The 16,199-nt window shown below is 41.1% G+C and overlaps 1 protein-coding gene across 14 annotated transcripts in view; it reads right to left on the bottom strand.

The window, feature by feature from the left end:
• Window positions 1-16,199, bottom strand: part of MAGI2 (membrane associated guanylate kinase, WW and PDZ domain containing 2) — a 526,993-nt gene that overhangs the window by 168,877 nt on the left and 341,917 nt on the right. For 13 of the 14 annotated variants that reach the window (XM_070755140.1, XM_070755141.1, XM_070755143.1 and 10 more), the window contains one exon: window positions 8,651-8,852. In XM_070755140.1, the coding sequence (XP_070611241.1) occupies window positions 8,651-8,852 (202 nt within the window). Of the gene's footprint in view, window positions 1-8,650; window positions 8,853-13,385; window positions 13,476-16,199 lie in introns of those variants that run through there. The other variant, XM_070755148.1, reaches the window with a different exon arrangement.

The raw sequence follows: 16,199 nt of genomic DNA, 5'->3' as shown, positions 1-16,199 counted from the left end.
GGCAGAAGGCGGTCCCTGAGATAATCTGGTCCGGTGCCATGAAGGGCTTTATAGGTCATAACCAACACTTTGAATTGTGCCCGGAAACTGATCGGCAACCAATGTAGACTGTGGAGTGTTGGTGTGACATGGGCATATTTAGGGAAACCCATGATTGCTCTCGCAGCTGCATTCTGCACGATCTGAAGTTTCCGAACACTTTTCAAAGGTAGCCCCATGTAGAGAGCATGCTACGAGAGCATGCTAATATGCTAAGTTTTCGTCAGCCTCTACTTAAATCATCAGACTATAAAATCGTCAGATGTCATCAGGGGCTCACAAAAGCTTAGTATATATATATTTTTTAAATTAAAATGTTTCAAATATTGGGATGTCTATCATTTCTTCATCTATAACTATACCTGGAACTCACATTTTTAGGATAATTATATACACTGCTCAAAAAAATTAAGAAAGGGAACCCTTAAACAACACAATATCACTCCAAGGAAATCAAACTTCTGTGAAATCAAACTGTCCCCTTAGGAAGCAACACTGATTGACCATCAATTTCACCTGCTGTTGTGCACATTCAAAGTATTCAATGAGAATATTTAATTCATTCAGATCTAGGATGTGTTCTTGGAGTGTTCCCTTTATTTTTTTGAACAGTGTATATGTAATATATTTTTGCTGATAATGAAAAGGAAGGGAGATGAATATAGATCTATTTCAAGCTATTTTGCTCTTTTCGACAGAAAAAAAAAGAAAAAGAAAAAAGAATACATACACATAAACACACAGAGAGACATAATATTTATTTGATTGAAGGCCTGTCACTGCATTCAGAGAAATAAACAAACAGTAGCAAGCCCCCCCTAAACTTATAGTATCTTCCTCTATGAAACCCAAGGAGCTGGTTAGAGTTATTTATTCAATGCTTCTCATGCGTTTCCCAATTTTAAAACTACACGGGAAAAGACAGGCATTATTATCCAAACATTTACAGACAATTACGGAGAGGGGCAGCATACAAATCTAATTAATAAATAATAAATAAATAAATTATAGAAATCTAGAAGATTGACGGCAGAAAAAGACCTCCTGGTCCCTCTAGCCTGCCCTTATACTATTTCCTGTATTTTATCTTAGGATGGATCTATGTTTATCCCAGGCATGCTTAAATTCAGTGACTGTGGATTGACCAACCACGTCTGCTGGGAGTTTGTTCCAAGCATCTACTACTCTTTCGGAAAAGTCTAAAAATAATGAAACAAAATTGTTGTGGTTAGCTCTGGCCCAGCTCCTGCCCCAAGGACTGTGAATGTGGGGCAGACATCCACATGCTGCAGGCCTGTTTTGCCCCCAGTGGAATCTGCTGATGAAGGCTCCTCTGACCAAGAAGACATGAGTGACAGGGAGGAGGAGAGTGGGGTAGACAGCTCAGAAGGAGATCAATTATCTAGCTCCTCCTTGGATTCAGAACAAGAGTGAATGATACAGCCACGCATGCGGAGAGCGATGCATAGGCAACAACAACTGAGAGATTATTATCAAAGAAAATGAGGCCACCTGTGGTTGGGTGGGGCTGTGGTCATTAGTGAGGCTGCTATAAAGAGCAGCCTGTGGGTTTGGCCATTGTGGAGGATTATCTGATCATTGTGTTTCGTGCCTGTCTTGCTGACTTCGACCTTTGTGTGTTGATTTCCCCCCGCTTTGAAACTAAACCAGAGTATAGTGTGTTTCACTTTGTGAAAGAAGAAGGACTGTGAATTGCCTCACAGCTGCAAGCTAAGTATCACAGAACTGATAAGGGACTTGTACAAATTACCAGTTTGTTTGGAGACGAGTGTTCTTGGCTATACCAAAAGAGGGCTTGGTTTAAGTGAATTTTCATTATAAAGAACATTGTTTTGAATTTTCAAACGTGTGTGTGTCTGAAATTTGTACCTGTGAATTTTTGGGAGGATTCTACCATAGAGCCCGACAGAACAGGATGGATCTATGTTTATCCCAGGCATGTTTAAATTCAGTGACTGTGGATTGACCAACCACGTCTGCTGGGAGTTTGTTCCAAGCATCTACTACTCTTTCGGAAAAGTCTAAAAATAATGAAACAAAATGGCCAAAAATGATGAAAAAAAAGATGGTTATGCACATGGAACGGCACCAGACAGAACCAGATTTGTGACACCAAAATGACGTAGCCAGAATGTCGCTAATGGTTCAGGCGACCTGGGAGGAAACCACCCTTGGTCTCGAACCCAGGGTATCATCTTTAACCGCTGAGCCATCACAGCGCATAAACTTTTGTGGCTGCATCTGAATCCCTCCTGCACCTGCCATACTCTTCATTTATAAAAAGCCGCGAACCGAGAAATCACTTTGAAATAAAGAATGATGGCCAATGCTTCCTAAACGTGGCAGGATTCATGGTGAATAATTCAAGCTCCTAGGTTAGAGGAGATATTTAAAAAGGCAAAGTTTTATCCTTCCTTTCCTCCCTACCCCTTCCAGGAGTTCCCAAGCCAGGGGTGGGTTCCTACCGATGCGATCCAGAGTGCCGCACTGGTAGGGACCTACTGATGATACGATTTTTGGCGATTTCTTTTCTGGCGCCTCCTGAAAAGGAGCTTCTCAGCTATTATTATTATTATTATTATTATTATTATTATTATTATTAATAATTAGATTTGTATGCCGCCCCTCTCCGTAGACTCAGGGTGGCTCACAACAATAACAAGAACAATGTAAGAACAAATCTAATAATTTAAAAAACACTAAAAACCCCATTATTAAAAGCAAACATACACACAAACATACCATGTATAAACTGTATAGGTCCGGGGGAGATGTTTCAGTTCCCCCATGCCTGACGGCAGAGATGGGTCTTAAGAACTTTACGAAAGGCAAGGAGGGTGGGGGCAGTTCTGATCTCCGGAGGGAGCTGGTTCCAGAGGGTTGGGGCCACCACAGAGAAGGCTCTTCTCCTGGGTCCCGCCAAACGACATTGTTTAATCGACAGGACCTGGAGAAGGCCAACTCTGTGGGACCTAACCGGTCGCTGGGATTCGTGCGGCAGAAGGCGGTCCCGGATATATTCTGGTCCGGTGCCATGAAGGGCTTTATAGGTGATGACCAACATTTTGAATTGTGACCGGAAATTGATCGGCAACCAATGCAGACTGCGGAGTGTTGGTGTAACATGGGCATATTTGGGGAAGCCCATGATTGCTCTCGCAGCTGCATTCTGCACGATCTGAAGTTTCCGAACACTTTTCAAAGGTAGCCCCATATAGAGAGTGTTACAGTAGTCGAGCCTCGAGGTGATGAGGGCATGAGTGACTGTGAGCAGTGAGTCCCGGTCCAAATAGGGCCGCAACTGGTGCACCAGGCGAACCTGGGCAAACGCCCCCCTCACCACAGCTGAAAGATGTTTCTCTAATGTGAGCTGTGGGTCGAGGAGGATGCCCAAGTTGCGGACCCTCTCTGAGGGGGTCAATAATCCCCCCAGGGTTATGGACGGACAGATGGAATTGTCCCTGGGAGGCAGGACCCACAGCCACTCCGTCTTATGAGCATGGGAAACGCGAAGCAAATTTTCACCACAGCGAGTGTTCTGCTGGGCTCACGGCACGAGCCCCCAATTAAGTGCAAAGGTAGAAAGTCAGACACACACACATACACGTGAAAAGTCAAGAACGCTGTTTTTATCCAAAGTAAAATAAATGCAAAACACCCTTTTGGTAGTCCAAGGGCTCACCTTCAAAGCGACAGACTTGAATGTGGTGAAAAACAATAAATAAACACAAAGCAATTAACAAGCAGCTGTGAAGATGTAACAGCCACGCTCCTTCCAAGGTTTTCAAACTCACACATTTGACTGTGGTTTAGTTTCAGAGTCCTGGTTTCAATGCAAAGAGAGTCCTTGGAGAATCCTGAGACGAAAGCCACTTTCTCTGTCACCGAACGGATAAACTTCCACACTCTGAGGACAAAACGCTGCCAATTTAATGGCAGCCCCAATTAGTTGAACCACACCCAACCAAAGGTGAAACTCCCTTATCTCCTGTAGTATTTACGCAGCTGCTCTTTCCTAGTTATTGCCCTGTGGCTGCGTACGTCAATAAATGTCTCTTCATCTGAATCCAGTGAGGATAATGAGGATGATGAATTACTCCCTAATGGGCTGCCTGCCATGACCCCCTCTGAGGATCCCATTTCACAGTCACTCCCTGCTTCCGACGCTTCGCTGTCAGAAGCAGTGGGCAGTAAAACTGGCCTCTGACACTGGGAGGATTCACCCACATCAACCCCTCCAGTCCTTGGAGGAGGAGCTGGCCCAGAGCCAACCACAACAGTAAGTCGAGGACGTAACAGTTCACTTGAACAATGATGACTGTTCAAGCCACTCCCACCTGGTCACATGTCTGGCAAGCCACTTCTATCCAGTCACATGACCATTAAGCCACACCCACAAATAAACCACACCCACAGTATGGCAGTAAAAAATTTGGCTGCCCATTACTGGTAGTCCCATGTAGAGCACATTGCAATAGTCAGTTCACTTGAACAATGATGACTGTTCAAGCCACTCCCACCTGGTCACATGTCCGGCAAGCCACTCCTACCTAGTCACATGACCATTAACCCACAAAATAAGCCCCCCATGTAGAGCACATTGCAATAGTCAGGGTGTGAGGTGATGAGGGCGTGAGTGACTGTGTGAAGAGCCTCCTAGTGTAGATAATAATAATAATAATAATAATAATAATAATAATAATAATAATAATAATAATAATAATAATTATTATTATTATTATTATTATTATTATTATTATTATTATTATTATTATTAACTGAATGGAGCTATATGTTTTACTGGCCGGGTGCCTCTCCTGTCACCAATGCGGAGTTTTGTTTCAGTAGATATTGCTGAAATATTGCTGATTTTTCACATCAAGGAGAAAGTTCAGAAGCGGTTTTCATGTGGAAATAAAAGTACGGTGGTACCTCTAACTAAGAACGCCTCTATTTACGAACTTTTCTAGATAAGAACTAGGTGTTTTAAGATTTTTTTTGCCTCTTCTCAAGAACCATTTTCCACTTACCAACCCGAGCCTCCGAAACTGTAACCGGAAAAGGTGGGGAGAAGCCTCAGTGGGGCCTCTCTGGGAATCTCCTGGGAGGAAACAGGGCCGGAAATGGCAGGGAGAAGCCTCCGTGGGGCCTTTCTAGGAATCTCCTGGGAGGAAACAGCCGGAAAAGTCAGGGAGAAGCCTCCATGGGGCCTCTCTAGGAATCTCTCGGGAGGAAACAGAGCTGGAAAAGGTGGGGAGAAGCCTCCGTGGAGCCTCTCTAGGAATCTCCTGGGAGGAAACAGGGCCTCCACCCTCCCTGTGGCTTGCCCAATCACATGCATTATTTGCTTTTGCATTGATTCCTATGGGAAAAATTCCTTCTTCTTACAAACTTTTCTACTTAAGAACCTGGTCATGGAACGAATTAAGTTCGTAAGTAGAGGCACCACTGTATGTGTTTTACTGGTTGGATGCCCTTCCTGTTGCCAATGTGGAGTTGTTATTATTATTTATTAGACTAGTATGCTGCCCCTCTCCAAAGACTCTGTAGGGCCACAACTAGTGCACAAGACAGACCTGTGCACATTAGCCAACAAATCCCATGCATGAATTTCACCTTTCAGAAATGTGTGCCCTCCCTCCCTCCCACATTTGACAGAGTGGAGTTAAAGTGACCCTATATATTTTTGGCCCATCACTTTATGCCGTCTTGGGAAATCTGCAGGGAAATTCGGAGTGCTATTATGCATTTATTTCGGTCAGCCTAATGCACATACAGCGTGATCCTTGGAGAACGGCCAGGGGTTTAAAATAGAAACGGGAAATGAAATTGATGAACTGTATATGAGGAAGGGGGAGAAAATGTTCCCTTGAAGTATTTGCTATGTAACCCCGTATTACTCTTTCATATGACGTAATGTTACTTGGATAACAACGCCACGGAGGTGTTGTGGTTAGCTCTGGCCCAGCTCCTGCCCCAAGGACTGTGGATATGGGGGAGACATCCACATGCTGCAGGCCTGTTCTGCCCCCGGTGGAATCTGATGATGAAGGCTCCTCTGACCAAGAAGACATGAGTGACAGGGAGGAGGAGAGTGGGGCAGACAGCTCAGAAGGAGATCAATTATCTAGCTCCTCCTTGGATTCGGAACAAGAGTTAATGATACAGCCACGCATGCGGAGAGCGATGCACAGGCAGCAACAACTGAGAGATTATTATCAAAGAAAATGAGGCCACCTGTGGTTGGGTGGGGCTGTGGTCATTAGTGAGGCTGCTATAAGGAGCAGCCTGTGGGTTTGGCCATTGTGGAGGATTATCTGATCCTTGTGTTTCGTGACTGCTTTACTGACTTTGACCTTTAGTGTGCTGATTTCCCCCCACTTTGAAACAAAACCAGGGCAAAGTGTGTTTCACTTTGTGAAAGAAGGACTGTGAATTGTCTTACAGCTGCAAGATAAGTATCACAGAACTGATAAGGGACTTGTACAAATTACCAGTTTGTTTGGAGACGAGTGCTCTTTGCTCTACCAAAAGAGGGCTTAGTTTAAGTGGATTTTCATTATAAAGAACATTTTTTTGAATTTTCAAAAGTGTGTGTGTCTGAAATTTGTACCTGTGAATTTTTGGGAGGAGTCTACCAGAGAGCCCAACAGAACAGGAGGATTCTAAGTGGCGCCATTAAAACCACTCCAACTTGCTGGCTTCTGGTTTTGAACTATATAGCACCATGATGGCAAACCTATGCCATGCATACCAGAGGTGCCCCAAATCCGATCTCTGTCACATCTTCGTTCCTCGTTTATCATCCTGAAAACTCAAATCCAGGAAGTTTGCAGGGGAACTCTCACAATATCTGACCCACAACTTTAACAGCAGCAGCAGCAGCAACAACAACAATAAAGTTGCAAGGGACCTTGGAGGTCTTCTACTTCAGCTTCAACCACAACAACACAAGAGCCCACAACAGATTCAAGCTCAATATTAATCGCTCCAAATTTGACTGTAAAAATATGACTTTAGTAATTGAGTTGTCGAAGCATGGACCTCATTACTGGACTCTGTAGTATCATCCCCTAACCCACAACAATTTACCCTCAGACTATCCACAGTTGACATCTCCAGATTCCTAAGAGGTCAGTAAGGGGCGTGCATAAGTGCACTAGCGTGCCTGCCGTCCCCTGTCCTATTGTCTCTCCTATATCTCCTATATCATACCTACTATTCTTCTATTCTTCTTATACTACTTTCATAATATCCTTCTATTTTCTAATTGATATATTCTATTCCTAAATTTTCACTTCTATTCTTTCTCTAATATATTTTGCTTGAGTATAACCTCTATAACCTTCATTGTGTATTGTTGTGTATTGGACAAAATGAATAAATAAATAAAATAAATAAATAGTCCAACCCCCTGCTTAGACAGGAAACCTTACACTACTTCAGACAGACGGTTATCCAACATTCTCTATAAGACTAATTTTGTTTCAACGTCTTTCAGTGCAAATTGGGTGAGGTTGGTTGGAGCTCTAAATTTTGCTACCGGTACTGCGTTCCTGAACATTCCCGTAGAAGCCCATCACTGGTTAAGACCCATCCAGACCCTCAACGCCTCCTGGCACCAGCACATCAATAAATAAGTAATATGTATAAGTCCCAAGGAATTCTCATCCCATCATACATGATCCTGGCTGTGTCAGTAGAATGACATCATTCGCAGGAGTGGATCCAGCTGAATTATCCCGGCTAGATTATCTCAGGGACCGTCTTCTGCTGCATGAATCCCAGCGACCAGTTAGGTCCCACAGAGTGGGCCTTCTCTGGGTCCTGTCGACTAAACAATGTCGGTTGGCGGGGCCCAGGGGAAGAGCTTTCTCTGTGGCGGCCCCAGCCCTCTGGAACCAACTCCCCCCAGAGATTAGAATAGCCCCCACCCTCCTTGCCTTTCATAAGCTCCTCAAAACCCACCTCTGCCGTCAAGTATGGGGGAACTGAGATATTCTTTCCCCCTAGGCTTCTACAATTTATGCATGGTATGTTTGTATGTATGTTTGGTTTTATAATAAGGGTTTTTAGTTGTTTTAGTATTGGATTGTTACATGCTGTTTTTTATCACTGTTGTTAGCCGCCCAGAGTCCACGGAGAGGGGCGGCATACAAATCCAATAAATAAATAAATAAATGAATGGATGAATGAATGAATGAATGAATGAATGAATAAATAAAAAATAAATAAATGAATAAATGAATAAATGAATAAATGAATAAATGAATAAATGAATAAATGAATAAATGAATAAATGAATAAATGAATAAATGAATAAATGAGTAAATGAATAAATGAATAAATAAATAAATATTAGATTTGTTATTATTATTTATTAGATTTGTTATTATTATTTATTAGATTTGTTATTATTATTTATTAGATTTGTTATTATTATTTATTAGATTTGTTATTATTATTTATTAGATTTGTTATTATTATTTATTACATTTGTTATTATTATTTATTAGATTTGTATGCCGCCCCTCTCCGAGGAATTAAGAGCTAGGAGGGGCCCACTCCATTTTAAGCAGGTAGTACTTACTCAATAAAGTAGACTTCCCCTTTCTCTGTGTAAGCCATTTCCCAATTATCCGGTAAGGAGCCCAGTTCATCGTTTTCTTCAAGTTTGGGATGCTTGGTCACATCCATTTCCTCTTTCGCGTCTTCCGGCTGGCTATAAACAGGAGCAGGATAAGGCTGAGATGAAATTTCTCCTGTGCTTTTCTCCTCATGCTCACTCGACTCTGTAGGAATAAAAACATGGGCATCATTTGTAAAAGTGAAGGTTTCCCTTGTCTGGTTGTACCTAACTCTAGTGGGAGTGCCTTATCAGAGCGGCACTTTCAGAAGCTAGCCAGCCCAAGCAGCAAACCAGCCAACCAACCCAACCAGCCAGGCACAGACCAGTAGAACTGGAGTTGAAGTCTTCAATGAAACACAGCAGCAGTAGGAAGTCTTGGAAAAATATACAGTGGTACCTCATCTTACAAACGCCTCTTCTAACAAACTTTTCAAGATACAAACCCGGTGTTTAAGATTTTTTTGCCTCTTCTTCCGAACTATTTTCACCTTACGAACCCAAGCAGCTGCTGCTGGGATGAAGGGGGTTCTTTCCCCCCCCCTTTTTTGAAGAAAGAAAAGGGAGGGGCAGCTTGGAGGAGTAAAGATTTTGCATGCTTGCAAAGGCACTGAAACTGTGTCTTTTTAAGAAAGAAAAGGGAGGGGCAGCTTGGAGGAGTAAAGATTTTGCATGCTTGCAAAGGCACTGAAACTGTGTCTTTTGAAAAAAAAAGGGAGGGGCGCCCCCCTTGCCTTTCTTCCTTCCCACTCACCCTTTAGCCTAGCCTTGTTTCTTCCACCCGCCCCCTTTAGCTGCTCCTCCCTGCAATCTGTTTGCCTCCCTTCTAAAGTTTGGGATTTTCCTGAAGGATTTGCACGCATTATTTGCTTTTACATTGATTCCTATGGGAAACATTGTTTCATCTTACGAACTTTTCACCTTACGAACCTCCTCCTGGGACCAATTAAGTTCGTATGATGAGGCACCACTGTATTTACTTCTTATTTACACTACTACTGTATACTATCTTTACTGTATATATATCACACTTGTATCTCACTAGTATCTCACTACAACTATCTCAGTTACAATAACTCACAGGAACCAACAGATCAATACAGCAACTTCAGAGCACACTTCGCACAGAGCAGGATCAGATGTCAGAGAGACATATAACTTAATAAAAACTTTTTTTAAAAAAAAATAAGTCTCGGCTGCCAGTTTCTTTATTAAATACCTTGATAGACTGATATAATACATTAAAGCTTAGTCAGACCACTCTCTCAATAGTTACCTTTTTTTGGTGCACTTATATAAATAACGGGTATAATTTCTGATCTGGTAGGTGATTTAAGTGCCTTTTTGCTAGGAGATAATTTATATAAAAACCACTGGAATGGGCAATTTAATTAAAGGAAGAAGTAAAAAGTTTTTCCAACCCATTGCTGGCTGTTATATCTATATATCTCTTATCTTTTTCTCCATCTCTATCTATTTCTCTACTTCTTTCTCTTTATCTATCTATCCACCCACCTCTGTCTCTCTCTACCTCTATCTATCTATCTATCTATCTATCTATCTATCTATCTATCTATCTATCTACCTACCTACCTACCTACCTACCTACCTACCTACCTATTATAGACAAAAATTTTAGATGTGCAGAAATGGATAGGATGACCATGAAGATTAAGGGAACTAGTAACTCAGAATACTATGAGATTTGGAATAACTGGCATAATTGGATAAGCAATAAAGGCAAAAGACTAGGATAAAATGTGAAAGGATGTTACAAAAAATGAGAAATATATAAACACACAGTGTAATACATGTTCTTATAAAGAGGTGATTATAAGAAATGTAACAAACTGGAAAAAAAACTGGGTATAGATCTGTATTAAACTATAGAAATGTTTTTAAAATTTGGGGAAAAACTAATAAATCTCTCTCTCTCTCTCTCTCTCTCTCTAACTAACTATCTATCTATCTATCTATCTATCTATCTATCTATCTATCTATCTATCATCTACCTACCTACCTACCTACCTATTATCTATCTATCTATCTATCTATCTATCTATCTATCTATCTATCTATCTTTCTTTCTTTCTTTCTTTCTATCTATCATCTATCTATCTATCTATCATCTATCTATCTATCTATCTATCATCTATCTATCTATCATCTATCTATCATCTATCTATCTATCTATCTATCTATCTATCTATCTATCTATCTATCTATCTATCTATCTATCATATAGCTATCAATCTATATCTATCTATCAGCCTATATCTATCTATCATCTGTCATCTTTGTCTACCTGTCTGTTTATCTCTCTCTTTCTCTTTCACTCTCTCTCTCCCTCCCTCCATCTATAAATGACATAGTTTTCCACCAGCTGTCATTTTTTTCTTGTAAGTACATAAGGTGGTTGTATTCCAACAAATGCAATATTGTTATAGTGATGAAATACTTTTTTTATCTCAATGAAATCCTCTTAGGATCTTGCAGTGGTTTAATCTCTTTATATCATTATTTTCCTACAAACCAGAGGGAATTTCCTTGCTTTTTGGCTCCAGCGGCAACAATTTTGTGCTACTATTTTGGTAAGTGACTCTTCTCTACCTGAAGCTATGTACTGCGTATAGAGACAAATCATATTTGGTGCCAAAGCATTTTCTTCTCTGGAAAGGATTCGCTTAAAAATATGAACAGCGCAACTACTAGATATTCTGAGTCGCAAAGTTTAAGGCAGGCAATTTTTTTTTCCAGATGGGCTGAAAACGAGGTTCTAAATCAAGTCTCCCCTTATTGTAACCAAAGGAAACAAGTCTTGCATTTTTCGGCGACCTACTTTCAAAAATGAAGTTGCATCACAGAAGGAGGATAAAAGCAGAGACATGAGTTTTATGAGGAAGTTCAGAGATTTATTTATTTGTTTATTTATTTATTTATTTATTTAGTTAGTTAGTTAGTTAGTTAGTTAGTTAGTTAGTTAGTTAGTTAGTTAGTTAGTTAGAAACATAGAAACATAGAAACATAGAAGTCTGACGGCAGAAAAAGACCTCCTGGTCCATCTAGTCTGCCCTTATACTATTTTCTGTATTTTATCTTAGGATGGATATATGTTTATCCCAGGCATGTTTAAATTCAGTTACTGTGGATTTATCTACCACATCTGCTGGAAGTTTGTTCCAAGGATCTACTACTCTTTCAGTAAAATAATATTTTCTCATGTTGCTTTTGATCTTTCCCCCAACTAACTAAGTTAGTTAGTTAGTCTAATACCCTCCTTGCCTTTCGTAAACTCCTTAAAACCCACCTCTGCCGTCAAGCGTGGGGGAACTGAAACATCTCCCCCTGCCTATGTCGTTTTTTGTATATGATGACTGTATCTATGTTTTTATATACTGGGGTTTCTTTTTAAAATGTATTAAGACTTTTTAAAATGTATTATTGTTATTTTAGATTCCAGCTATTAGATTTGTTATTATATATTGCTTTTATCATTGCTGTAAGCCGCCCCGAGTCTACGGAAAGGGGCGGCATACAAATTTAATTAATAATAATAATAATAATAATACATAATAATACATAATACACATTGAATAGATATGTAGTACTATAAATAAAGAAAAGAATAGAAGAAAAGATATAAAAGTATAGGTGAACATATTTGAAAGGAAGAAAAGATAAATGAGATAAGGAGAGACAATTGGACAGTGGATGGAAGGCACACGGGTGCACTTATGCACGCCCCTTACTGACCTCTAAGGAACCTGGAGAGGTCAATCCTGGATAGTCTAAGGGAAAAATGTTGGGGGTTAGGGGTTGACACTACTGAGTCAGGTAATGAGTTCCACGCTTCAACAACTCGGTTGCTGAAGTCATATTTTTTACAGTCAAGTTTGGAGCGGTTCATATTAAGTTTGAATCTGTTGCGTGCTCTTGTGTTGTTGCGTTTGAAGCTGAAGTAGTCATTGACCGGTAGAACGTTGCAGCATATGATTTTGTGGGCAATACTTAGATCGTGTTTTAGGCATCGTAGTTCTAAGCTTTCAAGACCTAGGATTGATAGTCTGCTTTCGTAGGGTATATTCTGTTTCGAGTGGAGGAGTGAAGGGCTCTTCTGGTGAAGTATCTTTGGACATGAAAGCATATATATATGAAAGCATAGCAGTATTTTCACTCTCCAATCTGTCCAAAGGATTATCAATGTGGTTGGGGGGGAATAACTTCAGTCTTGATGACCAAGTGCACTAGAGTGCCTTCCGTCCCCTGTCCTATTGCTCTCCTATATCTCCTATGCCTTTCTTCTATTCTTTCATTGATATGTTCTATTACTATACCTTCTTTTCTATTCTTTCTTAGATATATTTTACTATGAGTATCTCCTTTATAACCTTCATCCTGTATTTTACTATGTGTATATAGATATATACCCACTAAAACCCTCATTGTGTATTGGACAAAATAAATAAATAAAATAAATAAAATAAACATCATCCGCCAGACATCATCACTATAGAATAGTGTGACCAGTTTTCCCCCGTTTTTTCATCATTTGTCCCGTGTCCCGCGCAGTTTGAAAAAAGCCCCCCCCCCCCCAACCAGCCCCCTTGGGAAGAGGCTGGGGGTAGGGGATTCCGAGCTCTCCGCTGCTGCCTCGCCCTCCCCGCCCCAACCCAGCTTGGCCGGAGGTCTCTGCCCTTACTTCCAGCCAGCTGTGCAGGGTCGTTGCTCGCCCGTTTTCCCCACCCCGCCTCCTCTCCGGCGTTCGCCTCCACTCAGGCACCATCGGGTCAGGGGAGCCGGGCGGCTCCTGTGCTGCAGACGTCCTGCCCGTCGGCCTCTGAGCCCGAAGGAGGAGTGGGAGCCCCGCCCTCTCTCTCCAGGTGAAGCTGCTCCTGGGCTGGAGCGCCTATTGAGCCCCAGGGGAGGGGCTGGGTTCGTGGGGAGGGGGAAGGGAAGGGAGAAGAGGAAGGAAGGGAGAGAAAGAAAGAGAGGGAGGGAAGGAGGGAGAGAGAATGAAAGAAAGAAAGAGGGAGAGAGAGAGAGAAAAGAGGAAGGAAGAGAGAAAAAGAAAGGAAGAAAGAAAGAAAGAGGGAGGGAGAGAGAGAGAAAAGAGGAAGGAATAGAGAAAAAGAAAGGAAGGAAGAAAGAAAGAAAGAGGGAGAGAGAGAAAAGTGGAAGGAATAGAGAAAAAGAAAGGAAGAAAGAAAGAGGGAGGGAGAGAGAGAGAAAAGAGGAAGGAATAGAGGAAAAGCAAGCAAGCAAGCAAGCAAGCAAGAAAGAAAGAAAAAAAGGGGGGGGGGTTGCTAATTTTTCTTGCCAAAACTTTTTTTTAAGCCCTCCCCCCTCCACTCAATGGTGTCCCTCTTTCCCAATTTTAAAATCTGGTCACTCTACTATAGAAGGAAGAGAGATTTGCAGAGAGAAGGAGGAGGAAGAGGAGGAGGAAGAAGAGGAGGAAGAGGAGGAGGGATGGTGCAAGGAGAGAGAGGAGGACGGTTGGGGTCCTTGGGGTCCTCTTACTTAAGCTTTATAAAACCTCAGGAAGACCACACCTGCATCCAGTTTTGGTCACCACATTTCCAAAAAGATATTGAGAGTTTAGAAAAAGTGCAGAGAAGAGCAATTAAGCTGATTAAAAGCCTGGAGAGTCTACAGAGAGGGGCGGCATACAAATCTAATAAACAATAATAATAAATCTAATAAATAATATATATATGCACCAGAAGGCAAGACAAGAAACAATGGATGGAAACTAAACAAGGAGTGAAGCAACTTAGAACTAAGGAGAAATTTTCTGACAATGAGAACAATGAATCAGTGGAATAGCTTGCCTCCAGAAGTTGTGAATGCTCCAACACTGGAAGTTTTAAAGATGTTGGCTAACCATTTGTCTGAAGTGGTGTAGGGTTTCCTGCCTAAGCAGCGGGTTGGACTAGATGACCTCCAAGGTCCCTTCCAAATCTGTTATTTTATTATATTACGTATTATAATCACTGCAGCATCTCAATTTTCCTTGTTGCATTAGCTTAGAAACATAGAAACAGAAGACTGACGGCAGAAAAAGACCTCATGGTCCATCTAGTCTGCCCTTATACTATTTCCTGTATTTTATCTTACAATGGATCTATGTTTATCCCAGGCATGTTTAAATTCAGTTACTGTGGATTTACCAACCACGTCTGCTGGAGGTTTGTTCCAAGGATCTACTACTCTTTCAGTGAAATAATATTTTCTCACATTGCTTTTGATCTTTCCCCCAACTAACTTCAGATTGTGTCCCTTTATTCTTGTGTTCACTTTCCTATTAAAAACACTTCCCTCCTGGACCTTATTTAACCCTTTCACATATTTAAATGTTTCGATCCTGTCCCCCCTTTTCCTTCTGTCTTCCAGACTATACAGATGGAGTTCATTAAATCTTTCCTGATACGTTTTATGCTTAAGACCTTCCACCATTCTTGTAGCCCGTCTTTGGACCCGTTCAATTTTGTCAATATCTTTTTGTAGGTGAGGTCTCCAGAACTGAGCACAGTATTATTCCAAATGTGGTCTCACCAGCGCTCTATATAAGGGGATCACAATCTCCCTCTTCCTGCTTGTTAGACCTCTAGCTATGCAGCCAAGCATCCCACTTGCTTTCCCTACCGCCCAACCACACTGCTCACTACATGATTCTTGACAAATGTATCTTTTTCTTTTATGTACACTGAGAGCATCTGCACCAAAGACAAATTCCTTGTGTGTCCAATCACACTTGGCCATTTTGAGACTGTCAGAAATCACGACCCCTAAATCCTTCTCTCCTGAAGTTTTTGCTAAGCTTCTGGCTCTGAATCACCTATCAGGTGATTGCAAATTTAACTTGCCCTTAGGAAATACATAATTAAAAGAATGTTTCCATATTCTCAGGCAACAACTTAATGGATTTCCTATAACTCAGGAAGGAAAGAAAAAAAAAACCCTTGACATAAGAGACATAAATTTACTCTTGTTTTATTTAGGTTTCATTGTTAATGTTAACCATTAACAATCTGTTCCGATATTTCTAGACAGAGAAATATTTGTCGGTTTAGGAATTAGGTGGGTGCAATTGGGAGGGGAAAAAAAATCTTTCAGAAAAATGAAGTTTTGGAAGAAGAATGTAAGGCGTTATGCTTTGGAGAGATAAGCTATGCTCATGTCATTTTTAATATTCTAAACTATACATCACTTTAAAACCGACTTCCATTGCTGCAGATATGGATCCAGCAATATTTCTGTGCATTTTTTAAAAAAGGCTCAAACATTGGTTATGAATAATATAAGAGATTTCCATCTCACTTGGAAATGAGTATATTGCAGTCATACCATTTCTTTAAAAATCGATCATGCTGGACTTTTTTTCCATTATTTTAAAGCAGGATTTCCATGAGTGACTGGTCTTTTGCTGCCTATAGGTAGATCTTACAATTGAGCCCATTTGTTACTGAAACTACCCTGTGGGGGGAATCATTGCCCCCCTCGGAGAGGGTCC

This window comes from Erythrolamprus reginae, chromosome 6 (genome assembly GCF_031021105.1).
Source record: "Erythrolamprus reginae isolate rEryReg1 chromosome 6, rEryReg1.hap1, whole genome shotgun sequence".
Lineage (NCBI taxonomy): Eukaryota > Metazoa > Chordata > Lepidosauria > Squamata > Dipsadidae > Erythrolamprus > Erythrolamprus reginae.
Note: the sequence above shows the minus strand (reverse complement) of the source record. Positions and strands in the feature narration are given on the sequence as shown.